This window comes from Ursus arctos, unplaced genomic scaffold (assembly GCF_023065955.2).
Source record: "Ursus arctos isolate Adak ecotype North America unplaced genomic scaffold, UrsArc2.0 scaffold_18, whole genome shotgun sequence".
Lineage (NCBI taxonomy): Eukaryota > Metazoa > Chordata > Mammalia > Carnivora > Ursidae > Ursus > Ursus arctos.
Genome location: NW_026622852.1, coordinates 58,487,652 through 58,503,015, shown reverse-complemented (window position 1 = coordinate 58,503,015; position 15,364 = coordinate 58,487,652). Strand labels below are relative to the sequence as shown.

Sequence of the window (15,364 nt, the reverse complement as noted above, 5' to 3'; positions counted from 1 at the left end):
ACCGGCAAGCCGGGAGGGCCCGGGGGGCCGATCGGGCCAGAAGGTCCAGTGATGCCCTGAAAAGGAGCAGAGAACACAGTCAGACCATCACACAAGGAGGGTCACAGAAGCCACGGCTCTCTGTGCTCGTGGTCTCTCCCAGCAGACGCTCTCTGACGAGAGGCCGGCTGCCTTGAAGGGGAGCCGTCTTTCCTTGCAGGGCCTGGTGGGGCCTGAACATGCACCGGGAGGCTGACCACCCCCGCCTGGCTGCCCAGGTCAGGCTGGGACGCTGGCATCTTCAGGGCCGTGGGGAGGGGACACCGTGTTGTCACCACCCCTTCTAACGTTCTGATTGGAAATTCAGAAGCTCCTGGCCCGGTGCCTGGCTCGGTCCCCCTCACTGTTTTCCGTGCTCAGTGTGGGTCCCCGCCCAGCACAGGACACATCAAGCGTCCCGGGGTCCTGTCGGCTGCCTGCCCGGCCTCTGCATGTGCTTTTCCACACTTGGCGCTCAGAGCCTGTGATCAGACCCTCGGTCCACGCAGGCCAGGCCAGCTGGTGACCCTGCTAGTTTCCGTTGCGGAAGGGCGCCCTAAGACTCCTTCCACCTGGAACGCGATTCCACACGACCCTCCCACGGGGGTGAAGTGACAGCCGGGCAGAGGGAGGCCAAGAGCGGGTGCCCTCCCCCTCCGCCACAGGGACCGGGGCGGCTCATCGTCAGAATCCGAGAAAGTCTCGAGCCAGCACCTCCCACCAGAGACGCTGCTGGGACTAGTTTGTGGGGAGGGCACAGAGAGGTGGTTACTTTGGGGGTGGAGACCCTGACATCTTCCTAATTCTCGAGGTCACTGAGCTACCACGCACTGGACAGCACTCATTTAGGGCGAATGTCGATGCCACGGGGAAAGCAGTGGCAGATGAAGCAGGGCTCTCTAGGACACCATCCTAGGACCGTACGGGACCCCACACAGGTCCTATTTCATTCCCTGCCTGCCTGGCTCTACCTCCCAAGACCTGTCCCTTTGCAGGTCAGGCGTGGCCCACCAGGGCCACAGTTAAGGCCACGTGAACCCGGGAAGCAGTGATTCATACCTGGAATGAAGCCCTCACGTGAGAGGGGCACAGACGTGGCACGCCTGCCACAAGCCCCTGCCTGCCCACCTCCACAGCATACATCACCCTTCCCCTGACCACGGAGTCCACGTCAAGCGGCTCACTGGTGCAGGGCAGGGAGGAACTCTCTGGCTAAGGTTTGCAACGCGGTGGTTTGCTAGGGGCTTCAGACTCCAGTCAAGGACTGTGGTTCCCAGGGAAGTCTGGGACCACGTGCGCACATCCGGGGTCAGGGTGTGGGCCCGGCCCCCGTGTCTGGCAAACGTGGTCCGAGCCTCGCCAGTGACCTGGGCAGTTAGCTGGGTCAGAGGCCTTTATGTGGCTGTGAAGTGAACGAACCTCCCTTCTGAGGCCAGCAGGGCCACACGGGGGAGCCGCTGGCAGCCCGGTCAAGCCAGGGCCGGGCCGCACTTGCGTCTCCACTCCCTGTGCACTGGGGCGGGCCGCCCTTCCACCGTTCCCATCCAGAGTGATGGACGTGAGGATGTCCTTCCAGCTCTAACTGGCCTCAGGTCCACTGGGCGCCAGGTGAGAAGATGCTCTCACCACCCGTGAGGAGCCACGCTGAGGGCGGGGGAGGGGCACCACCTCACGCACCTGTTCTCCCTTAGGGCCAGAGGAGCCCTGGGGGCCAGGAAGACCGCGGTCACCCTTTTCACCCTGTTCACCCGGAGGTCCGATGAGTCCGATCAAGCCTGGATGACCCTGTTGGTGAACAAAGGCAGGAAGGGGCGCTCACTGTGGCCGCGTCTCACCGCCAACCCCGTGGGCCAGAGGGACGTGGCAGCAAGTCCCTGCCACAGAAGCCACAGAATCACCAGCCAGCTCCTCCTGGTGGAGGAACCCACATAAAGGCAGGTCAAGGGACCACACAGCACGTGTGACATACCTGGCCTTTGGGAAACGTCACACCTAAAGAGATGGGGAGACACGGGTCCAGATACAGACCAACGTGGGAACACGTGTCTTCCCGAGTGACGCTGGTGTGTGTCCTATATGTATCGTCCTGTTTTACATGGCCAGTGTGTGCACCTTTCATTACAGGGCACAGAAGCCCTTACGGACTTCAGTGAAAGAAAGTTACTGAGTATTACAGACACTATCGTAAATTTTTATGTCTTTTTTTTTCAAGAAAAGCTCTCTACAGAGGCATACATGTGTTTGCTTTACATGAGCCTGCAGAAAGTTCTAGAAAGGCTTTTCCAGTATCCCTTACTTTAGAGGTTGAGTGGTGATAGGCACCAGAGTAGAAAAGAAACAGACTCCTTAGTCCTCCAGGAGCAACTGCCGGGCTTGTGGACGAGGTTTATACTTGTCAATAGATCCACGTGAGTGGAAAAATCACCCCCGACTGGAGGAGGTGAATGGGCTTTGCCCTGCTGCGGAGTCCCGGCACCCTCCCCGTGCGAAGCATCCTGGACCACAGAGTCCAGAGTGGGCGCGCTCTAAGGACCCTGGACGCCCCTCCACCAGGATCTCCATGCGGGCCTCCGGGGTCTCCCGCTGAGGGCAGGGACTGCGTTCCACACGGCACAGGCTGGTTCTGGTTCTCGGTCTCCCGGGACCCGTCCCCAGCCTGTGGCGGGCACTTGCCTGATGGGTGACCCATAGCTTGAAACCCCACATGTCTGAGGGGGCCAAGTTACAGCCTCAGAGGCACGTGAGTCCTGTCTTACCTTTTCCCCTTTGGGGCCAGAATCTCCTTTGAGGCCGGGGAGTCCTGGGGGACCCTGCGGGAAGAGACGGTGGGATCAGAGCTCCCCTCTCCAACTCTACCCTCCACCACGGCTGGGGAGCTCCTTGGGATCATCACTCACCATGGGGCCAGGGGGTCCGTCGGGGCCGGGGGAGCCCGGGAGACCTTGCTCACCCTGAAACACAGGGGGCCATCAGCATGAGCCCCATCCTGTCCCCATGCCCACGCCTCTCCCCTGCAGTAGCTGCCCCTCCCCGGCCCCCATCCACTCACCACAGGGCCCGGGATCCCTCGCAGGCCATCAGGCCCGGGCTTCCCAGGGGCCCCCTGGGGGCCAATGGGGCCAGTCTTCCCAGGAGGGCCTTCCAAGCCGGCTTCCCCCTGCAGGGCACAAGGACACAGTGGCACAGAAATGCTTGAGGCTGTGGCCACCCTGGCCCAGGACCACTGCTCCGAGAACCCCAGATGCCCCCAGATCGCTGGGGCTACCCCAGGATCTCCACATTATGGGAGCCACCCTGACCCATCCCCCCAATTTCCTCAGCCAGCAGAGCTTCCCAGTTTCCAGTGATCCCAGCCACCACAGCCGTCCCAGGCGGCCCTGCGCTCACGGTGGGCACGGCCACCATTTCCTAGGCTGGCACAGGGCTGGACGGCTTCCGCCACTGCCTCCGTTCCCGACAGGACAGCGCCAGGAGGCAGACAGGGGCATCGGAGTCACAGGGAGCAGCCCCTCACGGGCCCTGGGCACCGGGCCCTGGGCAGGCGGCACGGCATGGGCACCCCACCTTCTGCTCTGTCCCGCGCGGCAGCAGGGCAAGCACCGGGCCGAGCGCACCAGCACCGGCTCGCCTTCCCTCAGGCCGTGTGCGGTGAGAGCTCCCGGCTGCCTGTGTGGCTGCACAGCTCTCCACCCCCCACCCCCCTCGGCCGTCACACAAGTGGCTCTTCTGGAAACTTTGTAGTCATGGCTGGGCAGAGAAGCACGTTACCTTGGCTCCCTTCTCTCCCTGTCTGCCTTCGGGGCCTGCGGGGCCTGGGGGGCCCTGGAACAGAGCAAGGGAAGAGCACGTGAGGAGCTGCTTGCAGAAGCCAGAGTGATGAGCTCGGTGTCTGGAGGGAAACAGCACTGGGCTCGAGGGGCAGGCGGGGAGGGCAGGAGGGCCAGGAGGGTGGGGAGGGGGCTTCCGGGCCCCTGGCCAGCCAGGACGAGTCCCTCAGAATGAGTCTCAGGGACCCTGGTTCTGGGAAAGGCCTCGGAGTCCCTCCGGGGAGGCCTTTGGCAGCCGTGGTGCTGGGGCCCCGTTCCCCTTCACACAGCAGACGGGCCAGTTCCTGCCGCACGGGCAAGGCTAAGTATTCTATGTGCAGAGAAACACTGTTTTGCAGGCTCAGACTTTTGAGAGAGGTCTGACCCAGGGTGCGAGGCGTTTTCCGGCCTCGTGGGGGCCTTTCCCCCATGATGGGCATGACTGGTGGCATCTTGGCCTCTCCCAAAAGCAGGGGGTGATGGACGTAGCAGGCCCAAGGGCTAATGACGTGGCGGGGCTGGCACACACACCACAAACAGAAGCATCTTCCCCACTAGGACCCCCAAGAGCACACGGGGCTGGGCGGAGGGTCCTGGGGAGGGGGGGCTCCTGCAGAAAGCTAGCAGGCCAGCACAGCTTGCAGGATCATTTACCCTTTTTCCTGGAGGCCCAGACGGTCCCGGTTCGCCAGTAGGGCCTGGGGATCCCTGGAGTCAGAGAGAGAACACAGAATTTGGGAATCAGAGTCGGTCAACAGAGGCATGGCAGGTCTGGGCTGGTGTGAGGCTGACAAAACAGAGTCCCCAGTGTCCTCTGTCCTCCGCCAGCCCTGAGGCCGCCTCTCTCTTCCTGTGGAGCTGCCGCGAAAGGTCCCAGGCGAAGCCATGCTGTACTTGACCTGGGCTTGGGCCTCTGCTCAGTGCTGTGCTGTGCTAGGTGGGGGGTCCTGGCTCACACCCGCATTGTGGCCACGTTTTACTGACTTATTTTTTTCCAAGATTTGTTTGAGAGAGAGCGCGCGCGCATGCGTGTGTGCACACGCAGGGAAAGGGGCAGGGAGAGAGTCCTCAAGCAGACTCCCCACTGAGCGCGGGGCCCGATGCGGGGCTCGAGCTCACGCCCTGACATCATGCCCTGAGACAAAACCAAGAGTCGGATGCTTAACCGCCAGAGCTACCCAGGCACCCCGTGTTGCCACATTTTAAAAAAGCACTTTCCCACCCCACAGCAATGACTTTGGGTACTCGGGGACGGGCTCCGTCCGCAACCCTCCCCCTGCAAAATCCCCTTCTACAGAAGTGGGCCTCCCTCCCGAGGCACAGGGAGGACGAGGGTCATCCCAAGTCACAGGGCAGGGGGCCCTCGGGGCTCTCTCGGGGGACCTGGCCTCCGAGCTGGTGTCCCTAAGCTTTCTTTGCTTGCTGCTCATTTAAACCACTGATGTCAGCCTGGGCCCGCGGGGAGCAAATCCCCAGCAGCCGTCTGCCTGGCTGGTGCAGGGTGGAGTGAGGGAAATCGGTGAGGACGCCGGGGCGGTCCCCAAGGGGGGGACTACTGGGGAGACTGGGCTTGAAGCAAGTTTCAGAAACTCAGCGTCAGTTTTAAGTGCTAAGGTCTAGTGTGAGCCCAGCCCGAGGGGCTGGCCTGGGCAGAGCCCTTTGGAGGAGAGGCGCTGGCCGCCCGGGGCAGAAATAAGGCCACCCTGACGTTCACAGGTAGGCTGGGGGCGGGCATGGACTCCCTGGTGGCGAGTGCCAGACCACTGGCCCAGCTGTCCCTAGCTTTCAACAGAGCCCACAGGGACACGGTCCCCTATCACAGTTAAGAACAGATCCTACAAGGTAACTGGGCTTGGGTTTTTCTCAGAAATGAACAAAGCAAGCTGCAAATCCCAAGAGCACCCGGCACCCTCCACCAGGAAGCCGTGTGGGGTCCCCAGAGGTCACGAGGGGACTCACCGTTTGTCCAGCCTCACCATCGTCCCCTTTGTCACCAGGGGGGCCATCCTGACCCTGTGGGGAAAAAAGCAAGTTCCTTCTGCCTCCTGACGGCACCCGAGTCGCACACCAGCGCCCACGGTGTCCCCAGTCCCTTCCTGAGAATCTGAGTCCCTCTGGCTGGTCCAGGTACAGTGCTCAAGCAGGAACGTGCTCTCTAACCACCACCAACCCCTGGATCCCTTCTGGGAGAGCACCGTGCCCCAAGGAGAATTCATAAAAGACAACCAGAGAGACAGAACCGGGGCTGGCAAAGGCAGGTGGAGGGCTATGGGGGGCCCTGAACACCTACCGCGGGGCCAGGCTCTCCGGGGGGACCGGGATCTCCGGGAAAACCAACAGGGCCCTGAAAGGGACAAAAACAGGCACGTCTGGGCCCTCAGCCACCAAGCCGCCTCTGCCGCCTCCCCCAGACCCCCACCTCCCCCAGCCCCTTCAACACCCTCGGTCCTGACACCAGGAGAGCACCACCTCATCCCAGCCACACCACACCCAGGCAAGACGGGCTCAGCGCTCCGCTTTCCGGCACGCGGACGACAGGCGCCATGCCCCCACGTCTGCTCCCACAGCTCCAGGCTGAGATGGAGCCCAGACCTTCAGGCTTCTAGAATGTGCCGCAAAGAACCCCCTCCTGGAGCAAAGCCAGGGCTAGGCCATGGGAAGGGGGCATCCACATAGACCACTGTCCACGCAGCACATGACAGCCAGCGACCCGGGCTCTGTGCACGAGCCCCCAAAGCCCCCCACCCTACAGCCCCTCTTCCTCACCTCCACAGCTCTGCCTGGGCAGCTGGTGTGGAAACCTCTAAACTTTAGCAATGTTACCCAGAGCCGCAGCGATCAGGGGGTTTCGTGCACTGCCAGTGAATGCGAATACCCCAGGCCCAGATCCCCGCCAGCTTCAGGGTGCGGGCGCATCTCAGAGCTACTCACGGGGCTGCCTTTGGGACCGTCGTCCCCAGGGGGGCCTTTGGGTCCAGGGGGTCCAGCTGCACCAGAAGGGCCTGACTCGCCCTTCTCACCCCTTTCTCCTTTGGGTCCCTGGAGGGAAAGGCTGGTGTCAGTGTCCTCAGAGCCAGGCCCCAGCTCCCAAAGAGCAGTGCTGGCCTCAGTCGTGGCCCCTTGTTCCCATGCGTGGGAAAGCGCGTGCCTGACGGGGCCCATGCCCAGCGCAGTGCGGACTGACCACTGCTCCTGCTCCCCAGTGGCCCCACTGGCTTAGGGGGGCCCTGAAAGGTGAAGCTTCTAGGTGGGAGGGGCTGCAGGGACTCAGGCCCACGCCCTGATTTGCAGGTGGAGGGAGCAGCTAGAGGCCCAGGAGACTTTTGTCCACCGGCCACCTGCTGGGCCCTACAGCCTCCCACCGGCCACCTGCTGGGCCCTACAGCCTCCCACAGGCTGGCCTGGAAAGAACGCCCATCTGACCTGAGAAGGTCCAAATATCCCAGATCTGGGCTGATGAGGGGACAATCGCACACATTATGGCAGCCCACTGACGGGTCTGGAACCCCATGGATGGCAGAGCAACTACAGGCTTCGCTCGTGGGTGTTCATGGCACTCATGCTTCATGCATGTGCCAACGTGGGCACACACACGCAGGCATGCTCGTGCACACACATACATGCACGAATACGTGTGCATACACAGGCATGCTCGCACACACGCACACACACAGAGGCATGCTTGTGCGCGCGCGCGCACACACACACACACACACACACACACACACACACACATACGTGCTCACCCCCCATCCCACCCCATCTCGTTGCAGTAATTCCAGGAGGTAAGCATGAGGGAGACATGGCCCCCATCTCATGGATGGGAAAAGTGTGAGCATCCCATCCAGCAGAGGTCCATGGTGGGGCACCCCCACCCCTGCCCGCCGAGTCCACTCACCGGGGGGCCCCCCTCTCCAGGCAGGCCAGGCTCTCCAGCTTCACCAGGCTCACCCTAAGGAGGAAACAGGAGTTGGTTATGGCAGCACGGAGGGCAGTGGCCCCAGCTCCGAGCACCTAGCAAATCCTCTGTGCTGTCGGGCCCAAGGGGTGGGGGGCCCAGGGTGAGAGAGTGGTCCCCGTGCTCTGACAGCCCCCAGATCAGAGGGCAGACACATCCATGTCGGGAGAAGTGACACTGGCAGGCTGACGGTCACACGGAGGAGGTGACCACAGGACATGGAGCGTCACGGATGGTGCACCCAGCGAGTTCTGGGGGAGAGTCCCGAGAAGCCAGTGGAAGGGCTGGGAGGACAGCGCAGGAGGGAAGGGCGGGGCAGAGGCAGAGAGAAAGCAGCAGGGCCCGCTCAGAGGTGCAGCCGCGGGGCGGAGGCAGGAGCCCGTGAGGAAGACGCCTCTGAGCAGAAGCCGCGCATCGTGACTCTGTGGTCTTAGCAGGATGCGTTTCTCTGTAATTCTCGTATCGGAAAATATAAGCAGTGATGGAGGACTTCTTTCAATTTAATAGGCTGAAGTCAGAAAGTTCTGGAAACGGTGTACAGGGAATGCAAACGAGTGGAAGCACGTCGGTTTCGTTCCTTTTATCCCCAGGAAGAAGGGCAAGTGCGCTGGAAGTAATGCACACTCATGAGCCCTGCCCGCCACACACACGCACGCACGCACGGGCAGGCACACACGTGTGCGCACACAGAAGCCCGCCAGGACCCACGCCCCCAAGTTAATCAGATCGGATGAGGGCCCCAGGCTACGAGAGGACAGAACTGACCACAGCGGGAACGGTAAACGTCGCCCCCAGCACTTCCAGGGATGGAGCAGAGCCATCCGCTAGATCCAGGAGAAGGGGCGGGGCCTGGCTGGCCGCGTGGCTTGGAGATTCTGCGCGAGGCCACGGCGAACAGGGGTCAGAGCTCCCGCCTCCACCGCACACATTGGCTAAGTGTCGAAGTGTATGTGACAGGAATGGCCCAGCCACGCCCTGTGTGCCTCCGTAGCCGCACTGGACACACACACGCACACACACACGCACACGCACACCCTGGGCTCCCCATGCACACGCGCACATCAAATGTTACAGCAGGAAGGGGGGAGTCACCTTCTCTCCCACGGCACCGGGATTGCCTATTCCACCCGGAGGCCCTTGCGGCCCGTCAGCGCCTGGAGCTCCGGAGGGGCCTCGGGGGCCAGGGGGACCTGGGGGGCCCTGGCGGAAGAAGAACCATTGAGCACAAACAAAATGTAAACCGTGACGGAAACAGAACCGGGAGGTCGGTGCGTCCCGGGCACACTTACCATCTGACCCACGTCCCCGGTCTCGCCCTTCTCTCCAGGAGGTCCCGGCAGACCCTGGGGCAGGAACACAGCAGAAACTTAGCGGGTCGGCGCTGCGCTACCCCAGTACCCCACAGCGTTCAGAGTCTCCCCGCCACAGCGCCACGCAGGCATCAGAGAGCCTCCGAGGGTGCTGCTAAGCGTCCGGCCGAACGGAGGACACCCCCATCAGGCCCCGTCTCACGATCAGCCCGAGGAAGTCATTAGAGAGTACTTGGAGATTTATGGACCAAGGCGCCTGCTGCAGTGTCGCATTAAACAGTAAAACCTAATGAGCCAACAGCAGGGAAATGTCTGAATAAATTATGTCACCACCATATGCTGGCACGCGGTGCAGTGACTAAAAATCACGTCTTCAAAAATAAATAAGGGACACGTCCAAAGAATATTTAATAACACTGAACACAACTCATGAAAGGAATGGGGGGGCTGTGCACGAACTTCCTAGACACACGACAGGGTCCAGGTTTTCCAAAATCCCAACGAGACCACACACGTGCCTATGAGCATGTGAATACACGCGTGCGAAGGTACAGAGCCGAAATGCGCCCGAGCACTCAAAGCCACCCTCCCTGGCTGGTCCGTGCGGAAGGCACTGGTTTTTTTTACAAGTGGTCAGTCACTTCTGGCATCTCTACCATGAGCTTAGAGAGACGTACCACTGGTTAAGGGACGCAAATATGGACACATCTGCCATTACGGGAACTGGCATTGCTTCCAATTAATGAGGAAGTCCTGGGAGGTCCCCAAAGCCTAGTCTTAGATTCCCCACTCTTAACAAGGTCAGAAGAGGGGAAGGAAGGGGAGAGGAGAGGGGAGGAGGAGGAAGGAAGAGGGAAGGGAGGATGGGAATGGAGAGAAGGGGAGGGAGAAGAGAGGACGGGAGGGGGAGTAGAGGGCAAGGAGAGGGGATGGAGAGAGCAGGGAAAAGAGGAAGGGGAGGAGAGGAGAGGGCAGGGAAGAGGAGAGGAGAAAGGGAGGGGCAGACACAGCAAAAAGCAGGAAGCTCTGAGGTAGACCAGCAGTCCCTCCACAAACCCGGCAGTTACCTGCAGCCCGACCGGCCCGGGGGGCCCAGGAAAACCTCTTGGACCTTCGTCACCTTTCTGCCCGAAGAGACCTTGCTGGCCGCGAGGCCCTGGCTCACCGTCGGCTCCCTGCAGGACAGAATGGGGCGTGGGTGAGAAGCAGTTGGCGGCACCCCATGGGCTGGAGGGGCTCGGGATGTACTGAGGGCCCACAGCACAGATACTCACAGAGGGGCCTGGCTGTCCGATGGGGCCCTGTGGACCGGTGGGCCCAGGCGGACCCTGCAGGGAAAAGACAGAGACACGGTTGCTTCCCAGATCACAGCGGAGGCCGAGGGGGACCACGGGCCGAGGCCATCAGCTCAGCCCCCACGCGTGGCCGTCCAGGGAAGACGTCCAGCCCGAGGGCGCGGGCTACCTGCAGGCTCCGGGTTCAGGCCCGACCATGTTGTCCCAGGCAGGGGAGAGAGCACTGCACATCATCTTAGCTCCCGCCGCACACCCAGCGCATGGGCCCCCGAGGCCGTGTTTTAAAAACAAGGCTGGACACTGGGCACCTCACCCAAGCAGAGCTAGGACCAGACTGGAGTCCATGCCTGGCAGTGTGACACCGGCCCCCGCGCGTCCCCCCCACACTCCAGCATTGGCACAGGGAGCGAGAGAGGGAGGCAAGGGGAGCCGGACGGCACCGTCCTCGGGGAATGCGCCCGGCACCGGGAGCAGAGGACACGTGCCACCATTACCAGGAAGGCGCCGGCAGCCAAGGGACGCATTAGGACTTCTGAGCACACAAATGAAATGAAGAGCCACCAGCCAAGGCGCTGGTCTAGGAGGGCGCCCAGGGCCCTGAGCATCGCAGGGCGGCCGCGGCCCAGGCCTGCGGGGCCCAGCAGCTCACTGGCTCTATTCCACGAAGCCTGCGAATGCTTTCTGCTCGAAATCCCCTCAGATACGAACATACATGTGCATCTACACACACCCCCCCAGTGCCCGTGTGCGTGCCCGCCACCCACACACGGGTCCCAGTGGGCAAGGGAGCCCAGCGGCTGTGTCCTGTGGCGGGCTGTCCACGTGGTTGTGTCAGCCACAGCATCAACGCCGGCGGTGCGCATGTGGCCTGTACCTGCTCGCCCTTGTCCCCCTTGCTCCCCTTCTGTCCAGGCTCCCCGATCTCTCCCTGTGGGAAGAAGAGGAAGGTCCGTGAGCCCTGAACTGTCTGCACGTTATCTGCGCCCTGTAATTAATTTTTCTTGGGGATGAAGATTAATCTCCTCTCCAACGCAGCCCGAGAACGTTCCTAGGAAGAGACGTTTCCATAAATTAAGTTGATTCCCCTTCTAATACAACAGCGAATGGGGCGCGAGGCCTGGACCTCACGCGGTAAGGATTTCAATGGCTCTGAGAGTCATAGTGAAAATATTTACTTTGTTTGTCAGGCGGGCAGCGCGCACAGCAGGGCAGTAACAGGATAGCTTGGCTACTGAGCTCCAGCCAAGTTATTAAAGCCGCCGGCATCCACCCTGCCCCGAGAGGCGGTGTTGTCTACGTACAGGTGACCAAGTTGGCAATGTCACCGCGGAGCCACCATAAATGGAAGGTTAAACCACAGAGCTAAATTTCACCGTCTTCACTGAATGAGGGATGAAATCGAAGCTCCGGCAGGAACAGCGCTGGTGTTACAAAGCGCGCTCCTAGCAAAAGGGAGTCTGGACAATTCAAAAATAGACACTGAGTAAAACCGCATTACGTCGGCTCCACACTCAGAGCCGACGTGACGCATCGGGAGCAGGGAGGATTTCTCCTGGCTCGGGCCGCCAGCAGCGAATGTCCTGGGCAAACGGTGGAAGCAGTTTCCCAGTCCCGCCCACCCCACGCACCAGAGATCTCATCTGTCACCGCGTAACTGTGAGCTTTTCTGAAATCGTGCACCAGCGCCCAGTGCGCTGGGCAGGCTGGGGTCCCTCGGCGGCAATTACCCACGGGCCACACCTTGTGTCCTCCGGGGGCAGGAGGACCCGTCCCAACTCTTACCTTATCTCCGTCTTCTCCAGGGGGGCCCACGGGGCCAGCTGGACCGGGCAGCCCCACGGGACCCTGGAGGCCATCTCGGCCAGCTGGGCCTTGGGGACCTTTCTCGCCCTAAAGAGGAGAGAAGATCCCTGATCAAACACAGCTCCATCACAGGAATGTCTCGCCACCAGCTCGTCACCCCAGAGAGGAGGGGCCCACGGGTAGGGAGCTGGCAGTTGGTGGCAGTGACCCTTGTTGCATGCCCGCCACGGATTTCAGCCAGCTACACAAAAGGTGACTCTGAGCCAAGCCCAGCCCAGTGCCACCTGCTTTCCGTGCGCCTCTGCGTTTGGTCTATGCCCGTCCTAAAAAGAGCGCGTCTTTTAGAAATGGGGAAATTGAGGCACAGCTTGTGAGCTGGGATTCAGCCCAGCCAGCCAGATTCCTGAACCTGTGTGTGGAATCATCAATGCCAGCGGCCAGGAGGGTCTGAGCTCTGGCTTCCACCAACACTCCTACCTCTTCAGTTCTCTGTAAACACCCCCAGGCCAAACAGGCGCGCACACAGCCATCTTTCTTTTCCGGTGATTTTGATTCATTTCCCTCATAACCACCCCTGGTAACCTCGAACGTCCTTACGAACGCCTTGCTGTGCTCCGTTTTCCCAGAGTCAGAATCACTCTGTGAGCACAGAGCGAGGGGGTGCGCGTTGGGGAGGGGGACACGGGAGAGAACGCATGTGGTCGGTCTCAGGATCTAAACGTGGCCAGCACCTACCCGGACGTCCCTGCTCCGTCTCCTCCCCCTGCCCACACAACTCACTGCCGGCCCCCCGATTTCATTCCTGTCGAGATAAATTTCTACCCTAATGAAGCCAGAAAATGCCCAGGCTGACTCTGGCTTGCCTAGAACCTTCCATCCGCTGTTACTGGTCAGGTCGGCTGTGCTTGGAGAAACCTGGCATCGTCCTCTCTCCGGGGCTATTCGGGGACAATGACAAGCTTTCAGCTGGACAGCACAGCTCTGAGAGGTTTCTGTTCCAGTATTTACTCTCCTGAAGCAACAAACCCGTTTCCAACCGAGTCTGTGTGCGCCCCGTACACACTGGACGCCCGGTGCAAGGCGGGTTTCTGGCATAGAATTCTACCGGATCGATGTCCAATGGCCTCAGTGGAAGTGATCGGATGCCATCAGCATTGCCGATACCAGACTGAATGGACTCTTGGCGGTGCAGACGCTCCCAGCGCGGTTTCAATGGGGAGCTCCTGCCCGGGGAAGGCAACCGGGCCCTTCCCACCGACAAACCAAGCGCAGAATGCAGGAGGAACACTACGTCTCTCCAACAGGAGTCCGTCAGCACGGGCGTCCTAACTCCGTGGCGGATCATCGATGTGCACATCTGCCCCCCCCCCCCGCCCGGAACCCTGCTCATGCTGCCGTCTGGGAAGCGGGTGCTGAAATTTGTCTTCACCACCGTTTGAATGTGGGGCAGGTGGGAGTTTGCAAAATCCTGCAGGGGAAGCCAAACACGGTCGGGGCAGGAGCATGTCCAGGCAGTAAGGGCATTTTGTGGTGATTTGGGGGGAAGCGCCTGGTGGAGGGCAGCTGTTGGCTTCCCAAGATGTGTCGAGACGAGAAGGCACCCACTAATCTCTTGTAGGGAAACCAAGGTTGGGCAGGGGGTCTCACAACACCTCCACCCTTGGCTGGGCCACACACGTGGTCACCAAGAGGTGAGCAGTCAGGGGTCCAGGAAGAAGCTTCTTTTCCCAGCACATGCCTCTCAGCCCATCTTTTCTGCATTCCTGCCCCCAGACCAGCAGACAGGGCTCCCATCCCAAACACCCATCTTGCTCACACAAAGACCAACATGACTCAGGCCGGCCGGAGGGGCTGTGCACACAGCAGGCAACCGTGACCCGTCCACACGTGCTGCCCGGAGCCCAGACCGAGGCCAAGGCTGCACTTGTCCACACGCTGTCCCAGCCCCTCCCTCTCTATGTACGTGCAGGGACACAGACGCCGAGCTGCGACACGCTGGGCCTCGGCCAAGATGCTCCCCAGCACCCTTCCAGCTCAGATGACTCCCCCATAGGAGTCGGCCAACCCTGGGAACCCACCCTTGGACCTCGGTCATGATGCTGGGAACACACACACTCTCCTGGGGGACACGCACGCGCTCCACACACCTCCCCCATCCCGCAAACCCCGGGGGCACACCCGCCCGTGGCAGGGTCGGAGGAGGCCAAGGTGGGGAGGGCCCCTGCGCCCCTGGGGCAGTACTCACAGGAGCTCCTTTCTCCCCAGCTGGCCCTGGAGGTCCTTGGGGCCCGGGTCTCCCTGGGATTCCGATGGGCCCAGCAGCACCGGCCGGGCCTCTCTCCCCCGGAGATCCCTGGGGTGGGTGAGAAAATGGTTCATTTCCAAGGCTCTCAAAATGCATGGATACAATTTTCCAAAGCGCCATCAGGTCCTCTCGCTCACCATCGCTTCTGAGCCCTCAGTAACCCCCAGGGCCCTCGGCAGCACACCCTTCTGAGACCAGCTTTGGAGGCCCTGGGTTTCTCTGAGCTCCTCCCTTCCTATAATCCCAAGCACATGCCTGCCTCTCCTCCCCAGGGTCTGAGAACACATCTTCCTCAGGTGCTCCCCTGGGGTGATCTCCTCGCCTGGGCTCCCATTCTGGGGTCTGGCACCACACTCCCCTCTGCGGTCTGCCTGCCCACAAGGGGATCCCTTTCTGTCCTGATCCCCCAGGTTTATGGGCCAGGCTCTGCCCCAGAAGCACCACTGACGGATGGGAACCTGGCCTAATTCGAGGGTCAGTGCTGACGGGCACTGCCTGGGCACCATTCCACACTGGCCTTTACTGGAGAGAAAGGCAATGTTTCAAAGAAAGGCCCGGCTTCCCAGCTGCCATCTCTCTGAAAGGGTCCGTGACCCAGGTGGGGAAAGGTGGGGTTATTTTGTGGTCTGCGCCCAGACCCAGACAGGGGCCCCCACATCTGTGCAGCGGAGTAGGGGCTGTGAGAAGGGCCCCATCTGAAAGGTTGGGGGAAGTCACATCTCCATCAAGTGTCCGCCAAGAACAGGGGTTTGTGGGCAGGAGGGACACAGTGCCACGCAGCCCCTGAGTCCCCCAGACCAGAGAGACGGCTCTGGGAGCACGGTGTCTTCAGAGCTCTCATAGCTGGACTCTGAATGCTGGAGCGACTG

General features: G+C 61.2%; 1 protein-coding gene across 2 annotated transcripts in view; it reads right to left on the bottom strand.

Annotated features, from left to right (window-relative positions):
- The window catches only part of COL5A1 (collagen type V alpha 1 chain), a 158,797-nt gene that overhangs the window by 17,856 nt on the left and 125,577 nt on the right, over positions 1-15,364 (bottom strand). For both annotated transcript variants that reach the window (XM_048223084.2, XM_048223085.2), the window contains exons 42-59: positions 14,436-14,543; positions 12,170-12,277; positions 11,262-11,315; positions 10,367-10,420; positions 10,160-10,267; positions 9,072-9,125; positions 8,875-8,982; positions 7,723-7,776; positions 6,756-6,863; positions 6,115-6,168; positions 5,784-5,837; positions 4,479-4,532; positions 3,787-3,840; positions 3,068-3,175; positions 2,916-2,969; positions 2,775-2,828; positions 1,696-1,803; positions 3-56 (exon numbers count right to left, since the gene is read on the bottom strand). In XM_048223084.2, coding sequence (XP_048079041.2) covers positions 3-56; positions 1,696-1,803; positions 2,775-2,828; positions 2,916-2,969; positions 3,068-3,175; positions 3,787-3,840; positions 4,479-4,532; positions 5,784-5,837; positions 6,115-6,168; positions 6,756-6,863; positions 7,723-7,776; positions 8,875-8,982; positions 9,072-9,125; positions 10,160-10,267; positions 10,367-10,420; positions 11,262-11,315; positions 12,170-12,277; positions 14,436-14,543 — 1,350 coding nt within the window. The remainder of the gene's footprint in view (positions 1-2; positions 57-1,695; positions 1,804-2,774; positions 2,829-2,915; positions 2,970-3,067; positions 3,176-3,786; positions 3,841-4,478; positions 4,533-5,783; positions 5,838-6,114; positions 6,169-6,755; positions 6,864-7,722; positions 7,777-8,874; positions 8,983-9,071; positions 9,126-10,159; positions 10,268-10,366; positions 10,421-11,261; positions 11,316-12,169; positions 12,278-14,435; positions 14,544-15,364) is intronic.